At 47.4% G+C, this 21,610-nt stretch overlaps 2 protein-coding genes across 2 annotated transcripts in view; both read right to left on the reverse strand.

The window, feature by feature from the left end:
• Positions 1 to 796: 796 nt before the first annotated feature.
• On the reverse strand, positions 797 to 1,345 carry LOC120387468 (claw keratin-like). The gene has a single exon (XM_039508291.1). It carries the CDS (start codon positions 1,343 to 1,345, stop codon positions 797 to 799), a length of 549 nt encoding a protein of 182 aa, XP_039364225.1.
• Positions 1,346 to 14,242: 12,897 nt separating this feature from the next.
• Positions 14,243 to 21,610, reverse strand: part of LOC120390934 (claw keratin-like) — a 38,513-nt gene continuing 31,145 nt past the window's right edge. Inside the window, exon 2 of the mRNA XM_039514453.1 lies at positions 14,243 to 15,154. Coding sequence (XP_039370387.1) covers positions 14,639 to 15,133 — 495 coding nt within the window. The 5' untranslated portion in view covers positions 15,134 to 15,154 and the 3' untranslated portion in view covers positions 14,243 to 14,638. The remainder of the gene's footprint in view (positions 15,155 to 21,610) is intronic.

Raw genomic sequence — 21,610 nt, forward strand, 5'->3', positions numbered from 1 at the left:
AGGGAGGAATTTTGTCCAACGCGATTTTAAGCAAGCAGGGAGGAACAAGGAGAACCAGAAGACCGATATTATGATGCAGCAGAGTTTTTAATGCAGATGAAATTGGCAGTACACAGTTACAGGAAGAAATACTACAGAGCAGAAAGAATGTATTTCCAGTGTTTCAAGAAGAGTTGCGACCGATCACACGCCTCAGTGGGGCTCATTTCAGACACGATGTTCTGTTTGCTTTGTTGCTGCTGCAGAGGTTGACAAACAAGTCCCCTTTTTAACCATTATAAGTTCTTTGTTTTACCCCAGTTGGTAGAAAATGAGACAAAGCAAAATCGAAGCAGGGGACTACGCAGCTTCTCCATTAGATATCTGCCCACAGCAAACATCAAAGTGAGGCATTAAAGGTACAGACTGATGGAAAGGATAGAACATATAGATCCTAACTCTAAAGGGACTTAAGTGATAATAAACATAAATGATGCCTATCTTAAGGCCCCTGTTTCCTTCACACTGAGGGGTCAGTGTAAACAGCCTGCATGAAATTCAGAATGAGTCCACATGTGAAAAAGAGAATCAGCACATAGCTGGGAAAGCGTTAGCAGAAAGAGTCACAAAGTGTAACATTAGAAAGGCAGCATGGCTGTCAGCACAAGGTGCTGAGCACACACAGCTCCCACTGAGTTCAGCTGGAGCCCTGTTTGCCCAGCACTTCTGAAAGCCATGCCCAAAAGATCAGGGGTGAATCTGTATCTTGCTGTTCATTTCCTGGTTTTCCTTTCATCCACGGATGTTCCTGCTGGGTTTAACATGGTCCACAATATCCACCAAGATATCTACGGCCATATCCCCCGTATCCCCATAATCCCCTGTAACCATAAAGGCCCGGGTAACCGCAGTATCCCCCATGGCCCAATAATCCCCCATAACCATAAAGGCCTGGGTAACCGCAGTATCCCCCATGGCCTAATAATCCCCCATAACCATAAAGGCCCGGGTAACCGTAGTATCCCCCATGGCCCAATAATCCCCCATAACCGTAATGGCCCCCGTAACCACCTAATCTCCCTAAACCATACAATCCTCCGTAATGGCCTCCATAACCGTACAATCCTCCCAAACCAAATGAGCCTCCAAAACCGGCTCCGACCACAGGTGCTCCTACGGCTGCCACTTCACTTTGCTGTGGGAAATTGCTGAGAATTGGTCCGGGGAGGGTCACAACAACCGGTGAGGGTCTGATCACCACTTCGGAGTCAGGGCACTGCCTAACGCACGGCTCGTTGGCACTGCCAGTAACTGGACTGGGTCGGGCCACCCCACATTCTGGATAGCACAGGCTGGAGAAAGTCATCTTTCTGGGATGGAGGTAAACCTGCAACACAAAACAGGGACTACTGTAAGAGTGTTGGTGGAAGAAAGGCTTCAAAGCTCAGTTACAATTATACTGAGGTCTACATGGGACCCAAGAGATAGAGGAGGATTGGACTTCATCTCTACATGTGTGGCCATGTATTTGTTCCTATTTTCTCTTTCTACGCCTCTTCTCCAGTCGCAGTAAACTTTTCTCCCAACTGGCCCTTTTGAACCCCTCTCAATGACTTTGCCTGAAAAACAGCGACTGGAATAAGTGTAATTATTTCTATGCTGGACACATGGGATTCTGGGTCCATTTTAAACATTTCTCAAAGAGAATGCGGCTGGAATCATGGTAAATCGCATCCTTTCCTTTGAGGATTTAACCTCTGCATGCAAATCAGTTCAGTCTGGTATCACAGTGTGACTCTTTGGTTTTTCAAACCTTGGGAGTCACCAATACTTGCTGACACAAGAAACAGAAACTTTTCTTTTCTCCAAACAAACCACTACAGACAAACTCCTCAGATGGGGTAAAATGGGTTCGGGTCCACTAACTTCCATGGAGTGACACTAAATTACACCATCTGAGGAGAAGCACCTTCAATGGGTATTTCTGAGAAGAACATATGAATTGCTAGACTGGGTCACACCAGTTGTCAGCTTAATACAGTCTCGTGTCTCCAATAGTGAGGACTAACAGCTACTTCAGAGTAAGGTAGAAGAACACCGAATGGGCCCTTTCTGGACTAACCTGAGAAAATTTCTTCCTAATCCAGCTAAGTGAAATATGGTTATGGGACCTTCTAAAGTTACTGAACAGATTTAAATGCCCTAAGTCTTTGTCCAGTTATTAGGAAAGATGTTTCCTAATTGCGCCATTTGCTCTTAAAGTCCCAGTTTTAGCTTCAGATCATGATTCCACCATCTCCTGCAACTGAATAACGACAGAATATACTTTGGAAGAACACCCTGATCACTGATAAAAATCACAGTGAGTACATGCAAGATTCCACCTTAAATGAAAAGAGGCCCTACTGTGACATGTCGGGGGTTAGAAAGAGATTGAGTTGAATTGGACTTACCCAGTTCACCGAGGAGATGAAGTCCAGAGAAGTGTTTAGAAGAGATCTGAGTTGTGAGCACTTATATACAGTTCCTAGGACTTCCTGGAGGATCTGCGATGCCGTTTTGGGAGGAGGTCCTAATTAGTTATATTGTTTTCCTCAGCGTTGGTGATTATTCGGCTAATCTCAGCCTCAGAGGGTGTGACATGCACGTTGCACTGTTCAGTTGTCTTTCATCTTAAAATTGTTTAGGCCAACTACAGTTCTTGTGTCATTCCACTGACTTCATTGGTGCTGCAATGAGAATGAATGTCAAGGCGACTCTGAGCAGCATCAATAGCACAAGTGGGTATCATGAAAAGAATCCAGTTTGGTCCTTTCAATTCATGCTAGTAGTGATTCGGGGCATGGGGCAGTTCATTCTAAACATGCTAGGAAGCAGGGAGCCCTTTTTATCCATTCTCACCACCTCCATTCCCAACAGGTCAGATCCAATCCCCTTTGAAATCAATGGGAATAACTCCATTTCCTCCAGTATGTTTCCTGTCAGGCGTTTAAGTTTGAAATTCACCCTTTGGCAGGGGGACAGTACAATGCCTATGAACAATGTTAGTCCCATCTTAAACTTTCAAACTGAGTCTTAGCAGGGACTTAAGTGGAGCATGAGCCTTTGTGATGGTCCTCTGCCCAGGGGTGAATCTTACCCTATGGTGAGTAAAACATTGGACCGTCACTTGGGTCACCAATTCTGTCTCAAAGGGCTACCTAGAGCAGATTTGCTGATGGGTCAAGGGGAGGGATGGCGGAGAGGGAAAGGAAGCAGTGCTCTTTTACAGAAAGATTTTGAGTTAAGCCTTGGAACCTCTGCGCTACCAGAAACCATCTCTCCATCCTTGAACAGCCAAGGAACTGAGGTCTTGTGAGACAATGGAGCTGAGTGAGCCCAGCAAGAAACCCAGGAGAGAGGAAAATGACACATCTTGGTGAAGGAGGAGATGGCTGTGGGATGAGATTCAACATAAAGTCTGATCAGCCAAAGGGCATTGTAGTAAGATGAGGCCCTGAAACATGAACCCTTATCAGAGGCCCGATATGAGGCCTGAGGCCTGAACTAAAATAATGGTCAAGACATGGGTAACATAAAGCAAAGTGAAGCTGTGAGCCAGAGGCAGGCCCTGCTCACAGTAGCTGGCAAGAAAAGGGCTGAGGCTGCAAAAAGAGACATACCTAAAGGTACTGGACACCAGATATCAGAACATTCACATACTTGCACATTCCATACAGATAACAAGGAACAGGCTGACCCATCCTAAAGACAGGGTCAAAAGGGTAATATGGTGGCTCGAGTTGTTTTGTTCAAATCAACATGTACAAGGTGAGAGGTGGCACCTTACCATGTGGGAGGGGGTTGCACCTTAATACGTCAGGAGTGATGTGTAACTTGGTTGTACCTGTGTGTAAGAATGCATCCCTGGGGCGGTGTGTTTGTCTGGCTTAGGGGGCAGTGGAGAGTCCCACCACTGACTGAGCCGGTCCATTCTCAGGGGGCACAAATTCGTAGTATGTCCTGTAGAGTCTGCGGGAAACTATTATTGTGCTTCGTTTGACAATAAACCCGGCCGGGTGCCTTCGTACCTTAGCGGAATCTGTGGTTATTGGAGGTCTCTCGGGGTCTGTGCCAGTGATCTGTGCAGAGCCGGGGCAGCACACAGAGGGAACACACACATGCAGCCGACTGTTATCATCATTGAACTAGAGTAGAGCACCACATCGGTAGTGTCTGACGACAGGCATGTTGCAGAAAACATTCCCCCAGAACCAGAATGTTGTTTAACATATAAAAAATATCCCCAAGAATGAGTTTCACGTACATAGAAGAGGGCAGAAGTGTCTTGCTTTGATTTTAAGGTCATCCGCCTTTTTGAAGGTGAAGCAACCATACTGATTTACCTCAAAAGAGCCCCTTCATTTTCCAATAAAAAAATCCCTCCAAAAGTGAATGAGCCCCCAAAACCAGCTCTGACCACAGGGGCTCCTCTGGTTCCACTTGGCTCTTCTGAGGGAAATTACAGAGAATTGGTCCTGAGAGGGTCAAAAGAACTGGTGAGAGTCTGATCAACTCTTCAGAGTCAAGGCACTGCCCTCCTACCCCTCACAGATTTAAAAAAATACTAAATTCAAAAATACATTAGAATGAAAATATAATAACCCCAAATTGTGTGGCTCTAAATCACGACCTGATTAAGGGAATGACACAAGAGACCTTGACCTCCATTTTCTTTAAAGTGACTGTATGCATCCTTGGATCTTAGCATCAACAATAAAACACTAGCTAATGTTGTGATCCACTTTAACTGTGGCTTCCTTATAGCTGAGGTTAATACTGCTCCGAAGGAATTAAAAGTCTGTCAATTTTCCATGGGTGTGGTAGCCTTGTAAATATAAAGCTGGAATTCAAGCTTTAAAAACTTGCTTCAACTCATAGCACCCACGGCAATGAAGTCACCAAGTGCACTACTTTTTCTCTCCTTGAAAACACACAATGGTAATGAATCCTGTGGCACCTTATAGACTAACAGACGTCACCCACGAAAGCTCATGCTCCCAAACGTCTGTTAGTCTATAAGGTGCCCCAGGATTCTTTGCTGATTTTACAGATCCAGACTAACTCGGCCACCCCTCTGATACTTGACACAATGGTAATGAATTCTTCCAGGTTTGTGAAACAACGCACAGGAGAGGTTAGCTCTGTAACATTGCCTTCTTTAGAATTGAGGATTATATAGGTCCAAAGGAGTACAAGTGTGTACATTTCAAGCTTGTTCATGTGCAGTGTGGAAATAAAAATCTCAATATACATTTCAAGCTGGCACAAATTTTGGTACAAGAGAATTTAATTTTTCTCAAGGGTAAATACCCACCACTGAGACAACAACTACAAATAAAGGGAGTAAAGGCGCATTGTAAGACTCTCAATGGTTGATCGTTGTTCACACTTAGATGAGAAGATGTTTCACCCAAAAGTTCCCCTCAAAATCATCAAAACAAAATTTAAAAATTCCACAATGAGCCTCTCTAAGAGTTACTCTCAGGTTAGTGATGTATCTGGAAGCCGTGAATGGTAAATACCCAGTAGGGTTCAGGGAAGAGGTTAGTGTTTGGCATGATCAGACCCAACTACTGGGGTTTATTTCTGATTCTGCCAGTCGCTCCCTGTCTGACCTTCACCTGAATGTGCCTCCCTTTACCTCCGTGGCAAACAGGTATAATTGTAACTTTCAGAGTGGATTGTCTGAGGCTTCCTCTGATCTCAGCATTTCAAAGCACTTCACAAACACTCATCAAGTGTAATACAGCCCAAGAGATGAATTACTAAAGTAATAAACACTTTTTCCTGGGATTACATGTTCCAACACTGAAGATTAGATTCCTTTAGAAATATATGTCAAGGTCTCAGGTGTCACTCCAGTGTTAAATTTGTGATTCCTAGCCTTTGAAATTGGGGCTCTTTGATTTTCGTTCCATGTACCTTTGCAATTCCCTTTTATATATATTTTGGCGTTTAAGGGTAGATACTGAAACAGTGTATAAGGGAACAGTTCCATCAACTTCAAATTGAAGGAATGCACTTTATCTAGCCCAGCTTAGAGAAACCTTGTTGTGAATGTCTCTCTCTCTGCATACTCAGCTCCTCTACCCCCTGGTGCTCAGATCCAACATATAGTGAAACCAATGGGAAACATCAGGCACTGCATCTCCACCCATGAGCACCCAAGAGAAATGAAGTCAGTAGAATGATCCCATGAATGTAGCTGGTCCATAACATTTTCAGAGGAAAGGGAGATGAAGGGTGTAATGTATTCCTCATACCACCTGCAGTTAGAAAGAAAATGATCCTCAAAAAGAGAGAGGGAAAAATCACATCAGTTTAAGGAGTTACTCAAAGTTAGATTTTTTACTAATTGGGCCTTCAGGAACAAAGGGCCTCTCAAGTCCTCCAGCAGCCTAAAAAACTGTCTAAAAACACTCGTGACTCAGGGGTCTTCAAACAGCTTTATCTAGTTCTCCAATGTGAACTTGAGAAGTCCTGGTCAAGTTGCTCTCTCCCTAAGTATTCAGACAATGCGCTAGTGAACCTTTTAATTTAGGACCGAATCTTGCACAGACACTCTGTGATTCATAACAACGGGAAGGGTTTAGGGTTTTTTCAATTTTTTTCTCTTATTTAGTTGCAGGCATTGGTTTCTTCATGGCTTAGAAGTTAAGGCCTGGATTTTCAGAGCAAGACATGTACAGTAACTGGCACACTACAGCCTGTTGATTTTGGTTGGAACTTGGGCAATCAAATCCGTTAGTGATTGTCATAAACAGATAGTAAGGGTTACGGTCTCTTTTACCTGTAAAGGGTTAACAAGATCAGTAACCTGATGAACACCTGACCAGAGGACCAATCAAGGGAGAAGATAATTTCAATCTCTGTGGAGGGAAGGCATTGTTTGTGTCCTTTGTTTGGATTGTCGTTCTCTTTTTGGATCTAAGAGAGGCCAGACATATTCTTCAAGTTCTCCAAGTTTCCTGAAGTATTTTCTTCTATTCAGTCTAGTGAGTATTAGAAAGGCGGACTACTCTTATAATTTGATTTCTACATTTGCAGTTGTGTGTTTGCTGAAGAAATATCTTTATTTCTGTTTGCTGTTACCGTATTTTTCCGTGTATAAGACTACACTTTTTTCTAAAATCCTTAGACTAAAAATAGAGGGTAGTCTTATACACCACGAAGCTAGTCCCTTGTTCCTGCCTTCCCCCCCCACCCTACCCACCCCCCCCACCCCCTCCCCTCTCCTCCCTCTCTCTCCCCTCCCCCCCCCCCCCCCCTGCGGCCCGCTGGGGGGCTGGATCGGGGGCGGGCGGGAGGGCCGCCCGGGGGCGGGGGGGGCCGGCGGGCCCGGGCCAGCGGGCGGGGGCGGGCGCGGGGCGGGCGGCGGGCCGGCGGCGGCCGGGGGGGGCGGGGCGGCGGGCGGCGGCGGCGGCGCGGGCGGGCCGGGCGGGCGGGGCGGGCGGGGGGGGGGGGCGGGGGGCGGGGCGGGCGGGCGGGCGGGCGGGCGGGGGCCAGCGGGCGGGGCCGGGCGGCTGGCGGGCGGGCTGGCCGCGGGCGGCCGGGCGGCCGCGGCGGGCGGCGGCGGGCAAGGGCGGCGGGCGGCCGGCGGCGGGGGGCAGCGGGGCGGCGCCGGGGGCGGCGGCCGCGGCCGGGCGGGCGGCGCGGCGGGCCGGGCGGCGGCGGCGCGGGCGCGGCGGCCGGGCGGGGCGGGCGCGGGCCGCGCGCCGCGCGCGGGGCGGCCGCGGGCGGCTGGCGCCGGGGCCGGGCGGGCGGCGCGCGCCGCTGCGCCGCGCGCTGCGGGCCGGGGCGGCGCAGCCGGCCCGCGCGCGGGGGGCCGGGCGGCGCGGCCGGGCGGCTGGCCGGGGGCCGGCGGGCGGCGGGGGGCGGCCGGCCGGCGCGGCGGGCGGCGGCGGGCTGCAGGCGCCGGCGGGCGGGGCCGCGGGCGGCCGGGCGGCGGCCGGGAGGGGGCGGGCGGCGGCGGCGGCGCCGGCGGCGGCGCGCGGCGGGCGGGGGCGGCCGGCGGGCGGCGGGGGGACGGGCCGGGCGCCGGGACGGGGGCGGGGCGCGGAGCTGGGGGAGGAGGCGGGGGGGGCGCCGCGGGCGGGCAGCGCGGCGTTGGGCGGGCGGGGCGGGGAGGGGCTGCGGGCGGGCGGCCGGGCGGGGGCCGGGCGGCCGGGGCCGGGGCGGGCCCGGCGAGCAGCTGTGCAGCGGTCGGGCTGGCTCCCCTACCTTGGCGTCCTCTTCCTGGGCCTGAGCGCAAAGTCGGGGACACCTGCCAGCACTGCCTGAGTGGCAAAAAAAAAAAAAAAAAAATTGCCTGCCTTAGGGCGGGGGGAATGCCACCCCAGCACCAGCTTGCTCAGCTGGTGCCTGGAGCTGGCCCCTGCCAATCACTAACCTCCAATCAGGGAAAAAACTGCTTGTTGTCTCAAGCAAACAGGCCTCCAATCAGGAGCCCTTATGTACTGAGGGTAGCTATGCTGAACAAACCAATTAGAACACATCTCATTAAGATGTTGGAAAATAAAAAAAAAGAAGCGAATGTCTTACTCTACAAAATTCAAACTGAATGTAATCAGTTATGCAAAAGAGCATGGAAATAGAGCTGCAGAGAGACAGTTTGGACCTCCTCCCACTGAGTGTATGATCAGACAGTGGAGAAAACAGGAAGAACAACATTCAATATCAGGCAAGACTGTTTGCAAGTGAAATGAAGATTGTTGATTTTACAGGAAAGGCAAAATGGTGCTTCAATTTCATGAGGAGAGAAGGGTTGGCCATGCAGCACGAACAAAGTTAGCACAGAAAATGCCACCAGTTTATGAGGATAAAATCCAACAGTTCACTCCTATGTCATACAACTTCGAAAAAAATGATTTTGAACCCAAGTCAGATTGGAAACATGGATGAGGTGCTCCTCAATTTTGATGTGCCTTCCAACAGAACTGTTGATGTGAAAGGAATCAAAACAGTGGCAATCAAAACAAGTGGCCATGAAAAGACACACTATACTGCTGTGCTTTCATGCTGTGCAGATGGTACTAAACTGCCTCCTATGCTTAGGATGGATGAATGAAGACATTATGGCCATTTGGTTTGCAAAGGTTTGGGCCAGAAGACCTGGAGGGCTTTTAAAGAAGCCAGCTCTACTTGTCTTTGATCAGTTCGAGCACATTTAACAGAAAAGACGTTATTCCTGGTGGACTTACAGGTCAGCTACAGCCACTAGATGTTTCAATCAACAAGCCATTTAAAGCCCTGATGAGAGAAGAATGGAGTAGATGGATTCAAACCAACCATTACTGAGGTTAGCAATTGGGTTCTAAACTCATGGTATGGCGTCAGACAAAAGGTGATTGTGAAGTCCTTCAAGAAATGTGGAATCAGCAATGCCATGGATGGAACTGAGGATGATCTCATATATATAGACAGTGACTCAGTAGACAGCAGTGATGCAATAGAAGTTGAAGAAACTGATATGTTTGAAACTAATAGTGATGAAGAAGAAGCAGTGATGCAATAGAGGCTGAATAAAGTGATTTGCTTAAAGCTAAGTGTGATGCATAATATCATAGTACTGGTATATAAATGTTGCCTAATTAAAAATGTGTTCTATGTTTAAAATATTGATTTCTGAATTTTGGGTTAGAAAAGTTACTTTGATTATTCTGAGAAAGGAGGGTGGGGGGAGAGCCCCTCCAGGTTTATAAGTTAGACCCTGTATTTTTCCATCCTGGTATTACAGAGATAGGGTACTTTCTTTCTTTCTTTTTAATAAAATCTTTTCTTTTTAGAACTTGATTGATTTCTTCCCTTGTTTGGATTTTCAGGGGAAGGGGAGGGGGGAAAAGTGAATCCCTCTTTGTTTGATTCAAGGAGTTTGAATCAAGGTATTTTTCCCAAGGACTATGGGAAGGGAAGGGGGATAGGAAATCCCTCTTTGTTTGATTCAAGGAATTTGAATCCAGGTATCTCTCCTAAGCACTAGGAGAGGGGAGGGGGGAAATGGGTTGTTTCCCTTTGTGTTGAGATTCAAGTTTGAATCTGTGTCACCCAGGGAGAGTTTTGGGGGAACAGGGAGTGTGTCAGACACTTAAAACTTGACTGGTGGCAGCAAGAACCAGATCTAAACTAGGATTTTAGTTTAGAGGAGTCCATGCAAGTCCCCATCTTGTGAACGCTAAAGTTCAAAGTGGGGAATAAACCTATGACAGTGATCTCCAAAAAAACTCACCCCTAATTTTTGATTTAGGGTTTAGGAAGAAATTCCCTAAGTTTCCTCCATCCAGGGCTAATTCATTGTTCTTCTGCTTTCTTCTAAAGCAGCCGGTGAGTGACACTCATTGAGACAGGATACTGAATTCGATGGGCCACTTGTCTCTTCCAGCATGGGAATTGCTACATTCTCACGTTCAAAAGTAAATCTAGGTGCAGATCCTCATCTGGTATAATTTACTGTAGCTGCAGTGAAGCCAGTGGATCAGAGCAGATTTACACCAGGGGAGGAGCTGAGGGTTTGTGTTTTGTTTTGATTTAAAAACCCATTTTTCTTTATTCATCAGCAAGTGTTGGCGACTCGCTGAGGTTTACAAACCAAAGCATCGTCTTGCGATACTGGACTGAACTCGTGTGTCTGTCAGTAGATGTCAGGGGACTGTTGGCCCCTTACTAAAGTTCCGTGGGTTTTTTTCGTGGCTCTCTACAAATATCAAAAGAAAGGAGAAGGGCCAATGAGAAATCAGGATCTTGAGACTGACCGTCCCCAGGGGCAAAGGCGAGAGCGCAACACTGAAGGTCAGCCTGACTGACAGGGCAGACAGCCCAATGAGAGAGTCAGGAACGCAGGGTACCGTCCTCCGTGTGAGCTGGAGCTGCCTGAGCAGGAGGCCCAGATAAGGTGAGAGCAGCAGCCAGAGCTGAGCTGGAGGCAGAGCTGCAGCCATGCTGAGGCAGAGTGGAGCTGGGGCTGGGGCTGGAGCCGTCTGGAGCCGGGTGCAGTGACCAGCTGGGGAGAGTGGGGGGGACCCTGGGCAGAGGGTGCAGCACAGGGAGACGCCACCAGCCAAGAGGTCCTGCAGGCCAGACCGAGGGGGATCAGAACCCTGGCAGCAGCCTGATGCTGGGAGGAAGGGTCCTGCCACCTAGAGCCTGAGGGCGTGTGGGAACCAACAGAGCAAGTGTCCGACCCGCAGCGTCCCTGCAGCACAGCCAGGGACTGGGCAGGAGGCCTGGCACATGTGAGGAACAGACTGTGAACTGCCCTTACACTCCAGAGACGGCTGTGTGTGGTGTCCCTCAGCCCACAGGGTGGGGTAACTTGTTCCTTTAACTTGTCTGTTTTATTCCTTATTTATTTATTAGCTGCTGTTTAATAAATTGTTTTTGCTTTGAACTCTATGCAATGATCAGTAGGTCAGCAAAGTATCCGGTGTGAAGAGAGCACCAGCTGTGAGGACACCCTACCCCTGTCCTAAGTGTCCATGACAAGACTGCGGGTCGAGTCCTCCAGGAATCCTGGGCCCAGCCTTGTCGGGATTAGGAGGACACTGCCACACAGGAGAGTGGAAGGGGAGCCCTCGATGTCGGGCAGCCTCTGGGTAAAGGGAGTGGGATTGAGGACTCAGATTCTTGGCTAGCCAATTCCACTGTGGGAGTGTATAAGCCAGGAAAGTTCCTCACAATAGTGGCACCATCCCCCACTCACATAGAGGCAGGGCTGGCTCCAGGGGCTTTGCCGCCCCAAGCAGCCAAAAAAATAAAATAAAAAAAAAGCCGCGATCGCGTTCTGCGGCAATTCAGCGGGAGGTCCTTCGCTCCGAGCGGGAGTGAGGGGCCCTCCGCGGAATTGCCGCCGAATCCCTGAAAGTGACGCCCCACTCCCGAGTTGCCGCCCCAAGCACCTACTTGATAAGATGGTGCCTGGAGCCGGCCCTGCATAGAGGTTACATCCTAACAAGGAAACTAGTGTAGTCCCTGTATGTAAAAGGATAAAGGGACACAAATCAGACATCAGGAATGGTAACATACAAAAGCCAGTAGGAGAACACTTCAATCTTTCTGGACTCTCAATAACAGACTTAAAGGTAACTATTCTTCAACAACAAAACTTCAAAAACAGACTTCAAAGAGAAACTACTGAGCTACAATTCATTTGAAAACTTAACACCATCAGTCTGGTCTTGAATAGGGACTGGGAGTGGCTGGCTCACTACAAAAGCAATTTTCCCTCTCTTGGTTTTGACACCTCCTCATCAATTATTGGGAGTGGATCACATCCACCCTGACTAAATTGGGCTTCAGCACTGGTTCTCCCCTTGTAAGGTTACTCCCTTCTCTTCATGTGCCAATATATATTTATGCCTGAATCTGTAATTTTCACACCATGCATCTGAAGGAGTGAGCTTTGACCCAAGAAACCTTATGCCCAAATAAATCTGTTAGTCTTTAAGGTGCCACCAGACTCCTCATCATTTTTGTGGATACAGACTAACACCGCTACACCTCTGATATAATGATCCTTAGTTTAATTTAATGACAAGCCTTTTGTTATATTAATCATTCTGCCTCTGTTTATAAACAAACTCCCTGTCCCAAGGGCAGAAGCTGGGAGCAGCACAGAACTTCTCACTTGCCACCCTCCAGCTCTGTCTGGGGCTAGGGCTTGCGATATGAGAAGACCTCTGGTACAAAACTCAGGGAGTGGGGGGGAGGCAGGGGAAGCAGCCCCTCCTCTCACCCACAAGATTCCGCCCTCAGTCTAGACTGGAAGCCAGAGTCGCTTCAGGGTAAGAGCCACACGGGCAGCTGTGGGGAACCGCGGAGGGTCCACCAGCCATGTGTAGGGGGCCAAGGAGCCAGGAACATGGGCCGGGGGCTGCTCCAGTGTCCCTCCACGCCGGGGCGATGTCCTGCAAAGACGTTTGCAGACTCTTATCGCAAAAAGTATATTTATACGCTTCGTTCATATTCTAATTATTGAATATATATATTGCAGTATATTAAAATCATTGCAATCACTTACAGACTGTCTTCACTAACAACCCAGTTTAAACACATTATGTCACACTGTAGCTTTCTGGATGAAACTGTCAGCCATCTTCTTTACATGTAGTTCCCTGGTATGGTCTTAATGCACGTTAAGGACAGCTGCATTGCTCAGGTGCGTTTCTCCCATTGATAACTGGAGATAATTTGTAAGTCTTCTGAAGCCGGGGAATGAGGGTTCCGCAGTTCAGGATGATATTGACACAGTGAGAAGGATTCCTATAAATTTGCAGTACTCTGGAAGCATAGTGCATCCAGAGTACTGCAAATGACTCCAAGGTCTCTTTCTTGATGGGTAACAGCTAATTTAGACCCCATCATTTTCTGTGTATACTTGGGATTACATTTGCATTTAACATTGTATTTCATCTGCCATTTTGTTGCCAAGTCACCCAGTTTTGTGAGCATCCTCTGCAATCAGCTTTGGATTTAACCATCTTGAGTAATTTTGTATCATCTGCAAATTATGCCACCTAAGTGTTTATCCTTTTTTCTAGATCATTTATGAATATCTTGAAAAATGCTGGTCCCAATACATGCTCCCAGGAGACACCACTATTTACTTCTCTCCATTCTGAAAATGGACCATTTATTCCAACCTTTGGTTTCCTGTCTTTCTACTGGATTGTCTGGCAATGCCTTCAGGATCATCTAATGATCCTTAATTGAATTTAATGACAAACCTTTTGGGGCAGGGCCTCAGGTGAAGAGGAGGTGCTCGAATAAGGCCCCAAATGGGGCAGGGCATTAACTATGTGATCTGGTGGCCACTTTTATTTTCCTTACAAAAACCTAGGAAGACCTGAGTCACTGTCCTGCAAAGATTCACGCTGACTTTTACCGCAAACCATGTGATGATTGGTCTTCTTGAAATCAAAGGAAATCTTATATTCTTAAAGTGATAATCTGTTTAAGTCTTTGCAGGAAAAGACTCTTTGCTAAAACAGGTTATGCGAGGAGGAACTCCACCCTGGTACTCACAGCTGGCACAATGCTATCAGCCTCTCCAAGGGCCATATTCTCCTATCACTCTAGGGCTTTGCAACTGGAGAAGTGTCCGTTGCTTCCGGCTCTGCAGGAAGCAATTTCATCCAACGCAATTTTTAAGCAAGCAGGGAGGAACAAGGAGAACCGGAAGACTGATATTATGATGCAGCAGAGTTTTTAATGCAAATGAAATTGGCAGTACACAGTTACAGAAAGAAATACTACAGAGCAGAAAGAATGTATTTCCAGTGTTTCAGAAAGGGCTACGACTGGTTACACGCCTCAGTGGGGCGCATTTCATGTTCTGTTTGCTTTGGTGGAACAACCTGTGTGTAATTCAGATTGAGTCCACATGTGAAAGTGAGAATCAGCACACGGGTGGGAAAGCCTTGGCAGAAAGAGTCATAAAGCATAACATTAGAAATGCAGCATGGCTGTCAGCCCAAGGTGCTGAGCACACACAGCTCCACTGAGTTCAGCTGGAGCCCTGTTTGCACAGCACTTCTGAAAGCCATGCCCAAAAGGTCAGGGGTGAATCTGTATCTTGCTGTTCAATTCCTGATTCTTCCTTCTTCCACGAATATTCCTGGCAGGTTTAACATGGCCCAAAGCTTCCACTGAGGTACCTATGGCAAGATACCCCGGAACCACATAATCCCCCATAACCATAAAGGCCCGGGTAACCACAGTATCCCCCATGGCCCAATAATCCCCTGTAACCGTAAAGACCTGGGTAACCGCAGTGTCCCCCATAGCCCAATAATCCCCCATAACCGTAATGGCCCCCATAACCACCTAATCTCCCTAAACCATACAATCCTCCGTAATGGCCTCCATAGCCGTACAATCCTCCCAAACCAAATGAGCCTCCAAAACCGGCTCCGACCACAGGTGCTCCTACGGCTGCTACTTCACTCTGCTGAGGGAAATTGCTGAGAATTGGTCCTGGAATGGTCACAACAACCGGTGAGGGTCTGATCACCACTTCGGAGTCAGGGCACTGCCTAACGCACGGCTCGTTGGCACTGCCAGTAACTGGACTGGGTCGGGCCACCCCACATTCTGGATAGCACAGGCTGGAGAAAGTCATCTTTCTGGGACGGAGGTAAACCTGCAACACACAACAGGGACTAGAATAAAAAGAAGGTTCAATTGCCAGTGCAAGAAAGGCTTCAAAGCTCGGTTACAATTGTACTGAGGTCTGCATTGGGCCCAAGACAGAGAGGAGGATTGGACTTAGTCTCTATGTGTGTGGTCATGTATTTGTTCCTAGTTTCTCTTTCTACGCCTCTTCTCTGCTAACAGTAAACTTCCCTCCCAACTGGACCCTTTGAGCCCCTCTCAATGACTTTGTCTGTAAAACACCAACTGCAATAAGTGTAACTATTTCTATGCCAGACACCTGGGATTCTGGGTCCATTTTAGACATTTCTCAAAGAGAACATGGCCTGGATCATGATAATCACATCCTTTCCTTTGAGGATTTAACCTCTGTATGGACACCAGTTGAGTCCAGTGTCAGAGTGTGGCTCTTTCAGTTTCCCAACCTTGGGAGTCACCAATACTTGCTGATGAAGAAACAGAAACTTTGCTTTTCTCCTAACAAATCACTAAAGACAAACTCCTCAGCTGGGGTAAAATGAGCCCAGGTCCACTGACTTCCAGGAAACGACATGAAATAATACCATCTGTGGAGAAGCACCTTCAATGGGTATTTCTGCTCAGAAGAACATAGGAAATGCTCAACTGGAGCACACAACTTCTCAGATTCATCCATTCTTGTGTCTCCAATAGTGAGAAGTAACAGCTACTTCATAGTAAAGTAGAAAACCAGCATATGGGCCCTTTCTGGACTAACCTGGAAAAAAATTTCCTAATCCAGCTAAGTGAAAAATGGCTAAGGGACTTTCTAAAGTTACTGAAAAGATTTAAGTGCCCTAATTCTTTTTCCAGTTAATAGGAAATATGTTTCCCAATTGTACATTTTGCTCTTCACGTCCCTCCTTTAGCTTCAGATCATGAATCCACCAGTGTTTGCAACTAAATAACCACCCCAGATAATTATGGAAGAACACCCTGATCCCTGAGAAAAATCACAGCAAGTACATGCAAGATTCCACCTTAAATGAAAGATGCCCAACAGTAATATCACCGGGGTTAGAAAGAGAGAGACTCAAATTGGACTTACCCTGTTCACCGAGGAGATGAAGTCTGGAGAAATGCTTAGAAGAGCTCTGAGTGGTGAATGCTTTTATACAGTTCCTAGGACTGCCTGGAGGATCTGCGATGCTGTTTGTGGAGGAGGTCCTAATTAGTTACCGAACAAACTTGATTGCCTTGTTAAATCCTCCTTTGTATGGAGCTGTTTTCCCCAGCGTTGGTGATTATTGGGCTAATCTCAGCCTCAGAGGGTGTGACATCCATGTTGCACTTTTTAGCTGTCTTTCATCTTAAAATTGTACAGGTCAACTGCATTTCTCATTTCATTTCACTGACTTTATAGGTGTTGCAATGAGAATGAATGTCAAGGTGATCCTGAGCAGGATCAGTAGCACAAGTGGATGTCATGAAGGAATACATTTTTCTCCATTCTGACCACCTCCATTCCTAGCAGGACAAATCCAATTCCCTTTCAAATCAATGGGAATCATTCCATTGTCTCCAGTATGTTTCCTGTCAGGCCTTCAATCTTGAAATTCACATTTCGGCAGGGAGACAGTATGATGCCTATGAAAAACTTTAGTTCAGATTGAAACTTTCAAACTGGGTCTCAGCAGGGACTGAAGTGGAGCCTCGGCCTTTGTGGTGGCTGTCTGCCCAGAGGTGAATCTTACACTATTGTGAGTAAAACTGGCCTAACATTGGGTCACCAATGCCACGTGGGTCACCAATGCCATTTCAAAGGGCTACCTAGAGCAGATTTGCTCATGGGCCAAGAGGGCAGGGGTGGCGGAGAGGGAAAGGAAGCAGTGCTCTTTTTCAGAAAGGTTTTGAGTTAAGTCTTGGAACCTCTACTCTACCAGAAACCATCCCTCCATCTATGAGCAGCCACGGAACTGAGGCCTTGTAAAACAATGCAGCTCCAAAAAGCAAATGAGAACCCAAAACCTGCTCTCACCACTTTTGTTCCTATGGTCCCACTTGGCTCTGCTGAGGGAAATTGTGGAGAATTGGTCCTGGGAGGGTCACAAGAATGGGTGAGGGTCTGATCACCACTTCAGAGTCAGGGCACTACCCAATGAACGGCTCATTGAAGTTTATAGCAATTGGACTGGGCTATTCTACTCCGCATGGTTTTTAAAAAATACCAAATTCAAAACTACATTTGAATGAATATGAAACAGCCCCAAGTTGTGTGGCCTTAAATCATGACCAGATTAAGGGTATGACACGAGACGTCTTGTCCTCCATTTTGTTTAAAGTGACTGTATGACTCAATGCAGAGGCGTCTAACCCCAACAACAATTTATTAATATTCAGTGAATACAGCCCTTTGCATGTGTGAAACACCAGCAATTATTTGTGAGGTACTTTGAAATATTGATTTCAAAGCACGCTGAAGAAAGTCCAGTCTTAACACCCTTACTCTCTGTGGTTGATAGGCCTAGAAAAAGAAGCAACTTCAGGTGAAGGTCACACACAGGGGTCAGTTGCAGAAACATAAATACAACCCAATACTTCTGACTCCTCCTAGCACAGGCTGAGCTCTAGGTTGATCCCTGTTATGCTGTGTTACAGGACAAGGTTAGTAACATATCTGGTTACAAAATGTTTGCATCCTTGGATCTAAGCGTCAACCATAAAAAACTGGCTAATGTTCTGATCCACTATAACTGTGGCTTCTTTATATCTGAGGATAATGCTTCTCCAAAGGAATTACAGGTCTGTCAATTTGCCAAGAGTGCGGTAGCATTGAGACTATCAAGTTGGAATTCAAGCTTAGAAGCAACTTGAAGCAACTTGAGGTGAAGGTCACACACGGGGGTCAGTTGCAGAAACATAAATACAACCCAATACTTCTGACTCCTCCTAGCACAAGCTGAGCTCTAGGTTGATCCCTGTTACACTGTGTTACAAGAAAAGCTTAGTAACATGTCTGGTTACAAGCTTCTGTGCCAATACATCTGTTAGTCTTTAAAGTGCCACCCAACTCTTCGTTGCTTTTTACAGATCCAGACTAACACGCTTACCCCTCTGATACTTGAGGTATAATTGTAACTTTCAGGGTGGATTGTCTGAGGCTTCCTCCGATATAAACATTTCAAAGCCCTTCACAAACAAGTTTTATACAGCCAAAGAGATGAATTACTAAAGTAGTAATACCTTTTTACTGGGATTAGATGTTCCAACACTGAAGATTAGATTCACTTTAAAAACCTTCAAGTCAAGGTCACAGATGTCACTCCAGTGCTCAGTTTGTGATTCCTAGACTTTGAAATTGGGGATCTTTGATTTTCGTTCCATGTACCTTTGCATTTCACTTTTCTATATATTTTAACGTTTCAGGGTAGATACTGAACCAGTGTAAAAGGTAACAGTTCCATCAACTTCAAATTGAAAGAATGCACATTAGCTAGCCCAGGTTGGAGAAACCTTGTTGGGATTATATCTCTCTGTGCATTCTCGGCACCTGGTGCTCTGATCCAACGTATAGGGAAGCCAATGGGAAACATCAGGTACTGCATCTCCACCCATGAGCAGTCAAGAGAACTGGGTCTTGTGAGAGACTTTAGCTAATAAAGAAAAGGAAGAAGCACAAGATTGACAGTGTTAAGGAGAACTTCTTCAACAGTCAGATTGATGTGGGATGAGATGGGGTTAATTGCTAATCTAACCAACCTAGGTCATTCTGCAAGACTTGTCTCCCACACAAAGCTTTGCAGCCAGAATTAGAACAATTTTTGAAGTGGAAAATACACCCCCATCAGGATTTCTTCTAACCCGAGCAGCATTAAATGCCTTCCCTCAGAACATCACTGAAGTCTATGGAGCTGTACTGTCCAGTGGCTCAGAATCTGCCTCTTGAGCTTTGTAAAGGAATCTTTGCCAAAGAAAGGGAAAGGCAAAGCTTTTTTGAATGAAAATCAAAGAGCCCTAAATTCAGAAGCTATGAATCTTCCACTGACTATTGACATAACATCAGAAAACTTAATATGGATTTGTAACCTAAATTTAATCCAGTTTTTCTCAAATGAGGCTACCAGCGCATTTTTTTTGCAGCTATGTCAGCCTCCAAAGCATGGGCGGGATTGTGGGGGTACAAAGCAGTAACCCCTTCTGGCACTGCCCAACTGTTGCTGCTGAGTAGCTGTTACCAAAGGCAGCGAGATTCGCCGCATTGGTGTTTGCAGTGACATTGCCAGAAGAGGTCGGCGCCATGCACCATGCAACCTCCTCGGGGGCTCTGGGCAGTGCCTCTGGAGACATGAGGGGCCCCTGTACGTGGCACATTAGGCAGCTCCTGTCAATGAAGGCAGCTGCGACATTTGGTTGCCAGGCCGCTCGCCTGCTCCCACCTGGATGGGACATGGGGAACCTGGGACTCCGCAGGCAGCTAGTCAGTTCCCAACCTACCGGTGAAGGGCTCTGGGAGGCAGGAACAGAAAGATGTGTTTGTTAAAGGCCCCCCAAAAACTTATTGTGAAAACCCTTGAATCCTAATCCATAATTTGGTGGCATCTAATCCCACCAAAAAAATCTTCTATTAAAATAATAGAACCCTGTGCACACACAGAGCTTTAATGAGCCCACAGTGCTTTGAAGTCCTTTGATTTGAGGACGCCTCTGATCATCGAGCATAATATCACTATGAGATCTGGTTTATGTGGAGGTGAACAAGCACATTGAGGTGAAGGTTACACAGGGAGCAACTGTCAGAGTCAGCAATAAAACCAGTCACGGTGATTACTCACCCCCATGCTCACCACTGCTCCTGAACTGCATTGGACATTTCCCCTTCAAGGCTTCCAAATATCCCACTGCAGCATCAGTGAAGTCAGTAGAATGATCCCAGGAATGTAGCTGGCCCATAACATTTTCAGAGGAAAGAGAACTGCAGGGGGCAGGGACGGCTCTATACATTTCGCCGCCCCAAGGACGGCAGCATGCCACAGGGGGCGCTCTGCCGGTCCCGCGTCTCCGGTAGACCTCCCGCAGGCATGCCTGCGGACGGTCCGCTGGTCCTGCGGCTCCACCTAAGCCGCGGGACCAGTGGACCCTCCGCAGGCACGTCTGCAGGAGGTCCACCGGAGCCGCGGGACCAGTGGACCCTCCACAGGCACGTTGCCGAAGGCTGCCTGCCTTCCGCCCTCCCAGCGACCAGCAGAGTGTCCCCCGCGGCATGCTGCCCCAAGCACGCACTTGGCGTGCTGGGGCCTGGAGCCACCCCTGGCAGGGGGTAATGTGCCCCTCACCCCATGTGGAGTTAGGAAGAAACTAATCATCAAAAACACACAGGAAAAAAATTACACCAGTTGATGCAGTTACTCAAAGTTTGATTTTTAACTAATTAGGCCTTCAGGAACAAAGGGCCTCTCAAATTCTCTGGTGGTGTAAGAAAACTGTCTAAATATACTAGTGACACAGGGCTCTTCAAATCCATTTAATTTATTCTCCTCTGTGAACTAGAGAAGTCCTATTCAAGTGGCTCCCTCCATAACCATTCAGATGAGGTGCTAGGGATCCTTTTAATTTAGGACTGAATCTTGCACAGACGCTCTGTGATTCTGAACAGTGGGAAGGGTTTTTTCAGTTATTTTTCTGTTATCAAGTTGCAGGTGTTGGTTTCTTCATGGTCTAGAAGTGAAGACCTGGATTTTCAGAGCAAGATATGTATTTGGGATACTACATCCTATTGATTTTAGTAGGAACTTGGGCATTCATATCCCTTAGGGATCTCCGAAAAATCTCACCCCCAATTTTTGATTTAGGGTTTATGATGAAACTCTCTAAGTTTCCTCCATAAAGAACTAATTCACTGTTCTTCTGCTTACTTCTGTAGTGGCTGGTGAGTGACACTCATTGAGACAGGATACTGCATTAGATGGGCCACTCGTTTCTTCCAGCCTGGCAACTGCTAAATTCACATGTGCAGATGTCATTCTAGATGCAGATCCTCGTCTGGTCTAATTTAGTGTAGCTGCACTGAAGCCAGGGGATCAGAGCAGATTTACACCACGGGAGGAGATGGGGGTTTGTATTTTGTTTTGATTTATAAAACTACTTTTATTTATTCATCAGGAAATGTTGTTGACTCACTAAGGTTTACAAACCAAAGCTCCGCCTTGTCATGCTGGACTGAACTCATTTGTCAGTAGATGTCAGGGGACTGTTGGCCCCTTACTTAAACTTAGTGTGTGTAGGGGGGGGGGGGTTCATGGCCCTCTCCCAGTACCAAAAGAAAGGAGAAGGGCCAATCAGAAATCAGGATCCTGAGACTGGCAGTCCCCAGGGGCAATGGGGAGAGCCTAATGCTGCAGGTCAACCTGATTGACAGGGCAGGCAGGCCAATGAGGGAGTCAGGAATGCGGGGTCCCATCCTCCGTGTGAGCTGGAGCTGACTGAGCCA

The sequence above is a fragment of the Mauremys reevesii genome, linkage group 1 (assembly GCF_016161935.1).
Source record: "Mauremys reevesii isolate NIE-2019 linkage group 1, ASM1616193v1, whole genome shotgun sequence".
NCBI lineage: Eukaryota > Metazoa > Chordata > Testudines > Geoemydidae > Mauremys > Mauremys reevesii.